The following is an 8,625-nucleotide window of genomic DNA, read 5'->3' on the forward strand; positions in this document are numbered from 1 at the left end:
TCATGGTTGAAGTAGGTCATAGTTATCAGTTATAAGATGTTGCAGTTGGCTCCACCCTTCTCTTCTACTAAAGCTTGATATCAATTGATTTGATTCTATGGTTCATGATCTAATACACATGCATTTGGTTTAGATTCACGTATCATATATTTTAACTATTTCCCAGAGAATGGATACCCAAAATAAGTTCCCGCTACAAGGGATATCAGAGCATCATCCCGCCCTTAATTTATGTACATATAACCCACCAGATCTGCGGAGAGTGTAAGGTGAAGTGAGACGTTTTCACCTATATAAAATAATCAAACCATGCCTCTGTCGGGTGGAGGTGGAGCTCACCACTGGTAGGAGAGACAATTCTTGAAGAAAACATGGTATGTAGTTTATCCATAATCACATTTAAAACAATATGCGTAATTATACAATCAACAGACATACATGTCTAGGGAAAATACCATAAGATTTGGGTAACTATGCATCAAAATCTAAGTATAAAAAGCCACAAGGCCATAAATGTAAGGTGGCGAACTGCATCAAGTTTAAGACATCAAATAATCCACGCCTGCACAAGTGGTTCTAGAGTTTTTAGAAACTACCATCCCCACTAAGAGAGGCGAACACTAAACTCAGACGCCTATATTATTTTCTAACAACATTATTTCATTTAAACATGGAGCATTAAGCATGAAAAGGTTCATTTAACATCAATTGTTCTATTTAAATAAGTTTATTAAACTTTAGAATAAATATGTTACATATGTCAAAAATCACTTTGGAAGGCTAAGTTACATTATAAAAACATTAGGTAGTCTAATATCTCACATAGTCAACATATCATTTGTCACATAGTCAACATATCATTTGATAACTTTATAACTTAGCGGCGCAAACATATGTTTGTCCCAACGTGCATAATGTCACAACACACTTTAAGTAACCTTCATCTAATCAAATAATTGAAAGACATGCACTTTAGAGAAAATACAATTAAAAGATTATGTATGTATTGGTCAAAATTTGACTGCTGTGGTCGACCCAACTGGGACCTTGTCCAAGCGGTATGATAGTAAAAGACGCCATGATTTGTTCCAAACCACGTATTCACAGTGCTCGCTAAATCGAAGAACCATACTTAGGGAACGATGACAACGGATGTGGTATGAATGTGCCTTGACCCGGGAACGTAGCAAGGATTCCATGACTATATATATGGGGGGAACCTTCCTAAAAAGGGGGGCTTTTTCTCTCTTTCATCTCCTCTGTAATTTTACTAAAAAAAGGAAGATAAAATAATCTTCCGCTCATTAAGTAAAAGGGATTATCTCCATCAATTGGTGGAAAATGGAATGAAAAAGATCAACGAGATTGATCGCTTCTATTTTATCTTATGCATCATCTTCCGATTCGTCTTTAGATCTGGAATTTACTATGTGTGACTAAGATTTACCTCTTCATCTTCTTTAATTGATTTTAATCAAAAATGTTTTAATATCTTTTGGTCAAACAATTTGGCGCCGTTTGTGGGAATTTCTTAGTGAAATTTCCTAGTGTTTTCCAGATCAAAAACCGTAAACATGATCACCCACCAAAAGAGCGGTAAATAAACCTCACATGACAACCTAGATCATGATGCTACATGCAAACGGAAGCTACAACCAGCATCCTCCCCGCGTGCCGGGCTGCCCAGGAACTAGCCAAATCAAGCCCAAAACCGCGCAGGGCCAAGGCACGAAAAAGGAGGGGAAAGAAAGTTGAATACGGCTGCCGATTCAGAAGCCACCGCCCCATCAGCCGTCGAAACACCAAGCAAAACGAGCAACGCTACAGATCCACCCTCATCCACCAACTCCTTGAATCGGGGGAAGGAGAATATCATGTTGGCCCACCTTTTGATGTTCACTGAAACAGGAACGCGAGCGCCGCGCGGGCAAGCGAGCGAAGAAACATCTCAACTAAAAAATGAGAAATTACTACAAAACAACCGAAATATTGTCCACTTGATGACCCAACTCTCTAAAAAAAAAATTGGGACTCACCAGAGGATACCCAACTCTCCAAAAAAAAAGTTGGGAGCAACGACGAGGTAATATTTCGACGAAATTTCGAAATAACACCCTTAAGGCCAAGGGCCTTCGCCAAAAAAAGGGTTCGACCTCGATCAAACGACGACAGGTCAATACATCGACGAAAGTTCAAAATAACAACCCTAAGCCAAGGGCCTTCGCCAAAGAAAAGGGTTCGACCTCGATCGAACAACGACAGGTTAATATTTCGACGAAAGTTCGAAATAACACCCTTAAGGCCAAGGGCCTTCGCCAAAAATAAAAGAGTTCGATCTCGATCGAATGACGACGGGTAAATATTTTGGCGAAAGTACGAAATAACAACCCTTAAAGCCAAGGGCCTTCGCCAAAAATAAAAGAGTTCATCCTCGATCGAACGACGACGGTTAATATTTCGATGAAAGTTCAAAATAACACCCTCAAGGCCAAGAGCCTTTGCAAAAGAAAAGAGTTCGACCTCAGTCGAACAACGACTTGTTAATATTTCGACGAAAGTTTGAAAAAACAACCTTAAGGGCAAGGGCCTTCACTAAAAAGAAAAGAGTTCGACCTCGATTGAACGACGACGGGTTAATATTTCGACGAAAGTTCAAAATAACACCTTTAAGGCCAAGGGCCTTCGCCAAAGTGAAAAGAGTTCGATCTCAATCGAACGACGAGTTAATATTTCGACGAAAGTTCGAAATAACAACCCTTAAGGCCAATGGCCTTCGCCAAAAGGTCGACCTCGGGTTAATATTTCGACGAAAGTTCGAAATAACAACCCTAAGGACAAGGGCCTTCGCCAAGGAAAAGGGTTCGACCACGATTGAACAATTACGGGTTAATATTCCGACGAAATTTCGAAATAACACTCTCAAGGCCAAAGGCCTTCGCCAAAGAAAAGAGTTCCACCTCGATCGAACGACGACGGGCTAATATTTCGATGAAAGTTCGAAATAACACCATCAAGGCCAAGGGCCTTCACCAAAAAGAAAAGAGTTCGATCTCAATCGAACGACGACAGGTTAATATTTCGACGAAAGTTCGAAATAACAACCCTTAAGGCCAAGAGCCTTCACCAAAAAGAAAAGGGTTCGACCTCGATCGAATGACGAAGGTTAATATTTCGACGAAAGTTCGAAATAACAACCCTAAGGTCAAGGGCCTTCGCCAAAGAAAAAGGATCGACCTCGATCGAACAACGATGGGTTAATATTTCGACGAAAGTTCGAAATAACACCCTCAAGGCCAAAGGCCTTCGCCAAAGAAAAGAGTTTGATCTCGATCGAACGACGACGGGTTAATATTTCGACGAAAGTTAAAAATAACACCCTTAAGGCCATGGGCCTTCGCCAAAAAGAAAAGAGTTCAACCTCGATCGAATGACGACGGGTTAATATTTCGACGAAAGTTCAAAATAACACCTTCAAGGCCAAGGGACTTCACCAAAGAAAAGAGTTCGACCTCGATCGAACGATGACGGGTTAATATTTCGACGAAAGTTCGAATTAACAACTCTAAGGCCAAGGGCCTTCGCCAAAAAGAAAAGAGTTCGATCTCGATCGAATGACGACGGGTTAATATTTTGACGAAAGTTCAAAATAACAACCCTTAAGGCCAAGAGGCTTCGCCAAAAAGAAAAGGGTTCGACCTTGATCTAACGACGACGGGTTAATATTTTAACAAAAGTTCAAAACAACAACCCTAAGGCCAAGGGACTTCACCAAATAAAATGGTTCGACCTTGATCAAATAACGACGTGTTAATATTTCGACGAAAGTTCGAAATAACACCATCAAGGCCAAGGGCCTTCTCCAAAGAAAAGAGTTCGATCTCGATCGAACGACGACGGGTTAATATTTCGACGAAAGTTCGAATTAACAACTCTAAGGCCAAGGGCCTTCGCCAAAAAGAAAAGAGTTCGATCTCGATCGAATGACGACGGGTTAATATTTTGACGAAAGTTCAAAATAACAACCCTTAAGGCCAAGAGGCTTCGCCAAAAATAAAAGGGTTCGACCTTGATCTAACGACGACGGGTTAATATTTTAACAAAAGTTCAAAACAACAACCCTAAGGCCAAGGGACTTCACCAAAGAAAATGGTTCGACCTTGATCAAATAACGACGTGTTAATATTTCGACGAAAGTTCGAAATAACACCATCAAGGCCAAGGGCCTTCTCCAAAGAAAAGAGTTCGACCTCGATCGAACGACGACGGGTTAATATTTCGACGAAAGTTCGAAATAACAACCCTAAGGCCAAGGGACTTCGTCAAAGAAAAGAGTTCGACCTCGATCGAACAAAAACGGGTTAATATTTCGACGAAAGTTCGAAATAACAATCTTAAGGCCAAGGGCCTTCGTCAAAAAGAAAAGAGTTCGACCCCAATCGAACACCGACGAGTTAATATTTCGGCGAAAGTTCGAAATAACACCCTCAAGGCCAAAGGCCTTTGCCTAAGAGAACAATTCAACCTCGATCGAACAATCACGGATTAGTGTTTCGACGAAAGTTTGAAACATCCTCGGGGCCAAGGGTCATTTTTAAAAAAAAAAGGGAAATAAAACTAGGACTCACAGCGGGATAATATTTCGATATAAACTCGAAAGTAATATCCCTATGGCTAAGGTCGTTATTAGAAAAAGCATTCGACGCCATCCGAACTATGATGGGACAGTGCTTCTACACAAGCTCGAAAATATCACCCCGACAGCTAAAACTGCCATCAAAATTCTACTCAATTCGTGTGGCGCTAAATTCCCTAAGAATCGGGAACTCGCCAGACAGAGATCTACTTCTTTGCACCAGAGTTATGGAAAACAAAACAGGGAAAGAAATACATGAGGCGTGCAACAATGAAAAATTCCTCTTTATACGAAGCTACTGCGCAAACAACCACAAATTACATACGGCTAAACCAACAGAATCCAAGAAAAAACAACAAACAACCAACATAAAAAAAGAGAGAGAAAACGAACAAAGACAACAATTCTTTCACTAGACGTCATCACCGCCACCCTCTTCACCACCATCTCCGGGAAGTCCTCCTTCATCATCACCACCCTCACCACCATATTTCTCATAGAAGGACGACCATGTGCGGACCCCCGCCGTATGAGGAAGGATGGCGTTCACCCACTCGCGGATACCATCAACAGGTGCAGGGGGTAGTTTCACGGCTGTAAAAGCATAAACAGTTTAGTACTACCCAAAGAAAAGTAGTCGGACATCGTTCCGACCAAAAGTATAGAAACTTATGTGCTATAGAACAACCTGGTTCTTCTAGTTGTTCTAACTACTACTGTTTGCGGAATAATAAGTACATAAAATAAAGAACACATAGATTTTTACGTGGAAAACACCTGGCTCAAAAGGTGAAAAAATCACGACCTACTACTTAGTAGGATTTTCCCAAACTTCCACTAAACTCACTGAGCCAAAACAACATTTACAAAAACTCTTATTGCTGTAAAAGAGATTTACTAGGTATGTGCAATGCCTGTAAAAGAGAACAATTACTGTCATTTAATAGGTTAGTAATCAAAGCTTGATCGGGACTCAATTGATGAACTTCTATCGTAGAAGAGTTCACGATGATCTCAAACTCTAACACTATCTTTATCCTGGATCGTGTTCTCTTCATATAAGGAGACTTTCTCCCCTTATCTAATAAGCAACCTTTTCGATTAGATCAGGAGATATTGCTGCTTGATCAGTAGGACTTATCTCTTTCACGTGCATCTCACATGCATAGATTGATCATGATTGTGCTTCACAAGATGGACGTGGTCCATGACTGAGTTCATTTGTCATTCTTCAAAACTTCACCTGTTCTTGGGCCAACGAATTCCCCCTTTTTGATGATGACAAACTCTGTGCTTTTTACTGATTTGAATCCTGTAAGAACTCAGGTTAACCATCAATACTAAACTTAGAAAATTCACTTATCATCAAGAAGGACCAGGTTAATTAGATTATAAATATCACTTATTTTCAGAATGTGTAAAGCACAATATCTCTTCCCCCTTTTGGCATTATTGAAAAGTTGCATGCGAAGTGTGATACCCAGATTTTAATAAGTACTCATGGCCACTGGGGCAACTGCAAGTGCAATCATGGTGCAATCATCAGTAATCAAACAAACATATTTAAACTATCAAGGACAGATTAATCATTGAACAAGAGAAAACAACAGTTATCATTGATAGAGATATGTTGCCGCCTACAATCCACAAAAAGAAAGAAAAACATTCAAACCATGAGCAAAAAATAGAAAAATACCTAATCTGGGTCATTGAGGGTACTGAACAAGTTCAGGAGACAGAAGCTAGGAATCCTAAGGCTTGGAGGAACTGGAGGGTTAGGTTTGAGTTTGGAGAAGATTTAGCATGTTCTGAAAGGAATTAGGCAAGGGGATCCTCTTTCCCCTTTCATATTCATTATAGCCATGGAGGGTTTAAGTAAAATGTTGGAAAAATCCAGGCAAATGCAATGGATCCAAGGATTCAGTGTAGGCACAAACACTGGATACTTAGTCACTATCTCCCATTTATCATATGCTGATGACACACTAATCTTATGTGAGGCAGATAGAGTCCAAATCCTGTACCTAAATCTTACACTCCAGCTATTCGAAGCATTGTCAGGACTTCACATCAACAAGCAGAAAAGTATTATATATCCCGTCAATCGGGTGAGCAACATTGAGGAGCTAGTAGGGATCATTGGTTGCAGTATAGGGTCATTGCCTACCACCTATTTGGGGCTTCCACTGGGAGCCAAATTCAAAAACAGTGATATCTGGAATGGTGTAGTGGAAAATTTTGAGAAAAGACTGGCTTCATGGCAACAATAATACCTCTCTATGGGAGGAAGACTCACCCTCATCAGTAGTGTGCTTGACAGTATACCCACTTATATCATGTCACTGTTTCCCATCCTTAAAAAGGTACTTAACAGGCTGGACAAGATCAAAAGGAACTTTCTATGGGAAGGAAATAACAGTTCTCACAAGTATCATTTGATTAAATGGGATAAGGTATTGCTACCTAAATGCAAAGGTGGATTAGGGGTCAGAGATCTAGACAAGCACAACAAAGGTCTGCTAATGAAATGGCTCTGGAGATATGGCACATGTGAACCAAGTCTATGGAAAGAGGTGATTAATGCAAAACATGGAATTAAAGACAATTGGAGCACCAAAACTGTCACTACATCCCATGGAGTAGGGCCCTGGAAGCATATTAGCAAACTGGGAACGAATTCTTTCAGAATATTCATTTCAAATCAGGCAGTGGATGTCATATTAAGTTTTGGAAGGATAAATGGCTAAACAACAATGCTCTCATGGAGGACTATCCTAGCTTATTCAACATCGCCTTGGTCAAGAATTCTTCTATTGCTAATAACAGAGCAAATGGTAATTGGGATATGAAACTCAGAAGATCTGTTCAAGATCGGGAGATAGAAGATTTGATGGAAATGCTAGCAAGATTAGAGGCCTACAACATTGATGAGAATGCTCCAGATAGCATAAGATGGAGATCTAAAGGTCTCTACACTGTTAAAGAATGCTACATACAACTTAACAATCAGAATCAGGTACTACATTCATGGCCTTAGAAACTGATATGGAAGACAAAGCTACCTGTGAAGGTGAAATGCTTCAGCTGGATTGCACTTCACGGAGCATGCTTAACGCAAGATAACCTATGCAGAAGGGGATTTCAGCTGGTCAATAGATGCTACCTGTGCAAGTGGACACCTGGAAACAGTTAATCACCTACTTCTATACTGCCCAGTAGCAACAGACCTCTGGAACATGTTCTTTTGTATTTTTGGTCTAAGATGGGTAATGCCACAAACCCTGAGAGAGGCACATATGAGCTGGAGTCTTTAGGAGGTTGATAAGATCATTAAGAAAATTTGGCTTATGATCCCTGCAACTATTTTTTGGTGTTTATGAAACGAGAGGAATAGAAGATGCTTTGATGACACCTCAACACCGAACCACTTACTCAAATCCAAATGCCTTATCAAGCTTTTTTGCTGGACAAAGTTGTCACCAATAAATAGTACAGGACAACTTTTGGATTTTATTAACTCACTTGTCTTAGTTTGAGACTTTGATTTGGGGCAAACAAGTTCTCGTGTAATTTTTTGTTTATGTAGCTCTTATGCTTCTTGTAACTTTGCATCTTCTTGATGCCTTCTTAATGAAACATATTACTTCATAAAAAAAAAGATTTAGCATGTTCTAAAGAATTGCATCATTCTTCTCCTTTTCTTTGGCAAGCTCAGTTCTGAGACCATCACTCTCAGTTTCCACTTCAACCACATGAGCCTTGAGGCTAGCAATTTCAGCATCTTGGCTGCACATTCCTGAACCAGAGTCCTAAGTTTGCTGTTGATAAGTGTCTTCTAGGATGAACCAGGTTCAATGGGGATGACATTGATTGAATAGTCACAGGCAAAAAGAGTTTTGATGTCAAAGTGTTCCTTGCTCGAAGCCATTTCCCATTTCTTTAGAGGCACATTTAACCTATCCACAACTGTGGTCAGAATGAAGCCATATGGA

The 8,625-nt window shown here is 40.1% G+C and overlaps 1 protein-coding gene across 1 annotated transcript; it reads left to right on the forward strand.

Annotated features, from left to right (window-relative positions):
* Window positions 1–6,495: 6,495 nt before the first annotated feature.
* Window positions 6,496–7,955, forward strand: LOC142177631 (uncharacterized). Its single transcript, XM_075246891.1, has 4 exons — window positions 6,496–6,893; window positions 7,008–7,206; window positions 7,320–7,649; window positions 7,896–7,955. Exons 1-4 carry the CDS (start codon window positions 6,496–6,498, stop codon window positions 7,953–7,955), a joined length of 987 nt encoding a protein of 328 aa, XP_075102992.1.
* The last annotated feature ends 670 nt before the right edge of the window (window positions 7,956–8,625 follow it).

The sequence above is a fragment of the Nicotiana tabacum genome, chromosome 3 (assembly GCF_000715075.1).
Source record: "Nicotiana tabacum cultivar K326 chromosome 3, ASM71507v2, whole genome shotgun sequence".
Lineage (NCBI taxonomy): Eukaryota > Viridiplantae > Streptophyta > Magnoliopsida > Solanales > Solanaceae > Nicotiana > Nicotiana tabacum.

Excerpts from the sequence above, each read along its gene's own strand:
- LOC142177631 (XM_075246891.1), top strand. The coding sequence starts at position 6,496 with ATGGAGGGTTTAAGTAAAATGTTGGAAAAATCCAGGCAAATGCAATGG. Across the intron at positions 6,894-7,007 it reads GAGAAAAGACTGGCTTCATG|GCTGGACAAGATCAAAAGGA; the intron begins GCAACAATAATA and ends GGTACTTAACAG. Across the intron at positions 7,650-7,895 it reads AACTTAACAATCAGAATCAG|ATGGGTAATGCCACAAACCC; the intron begins GTACTACATTCA and ends TTTTGGTCTAAG.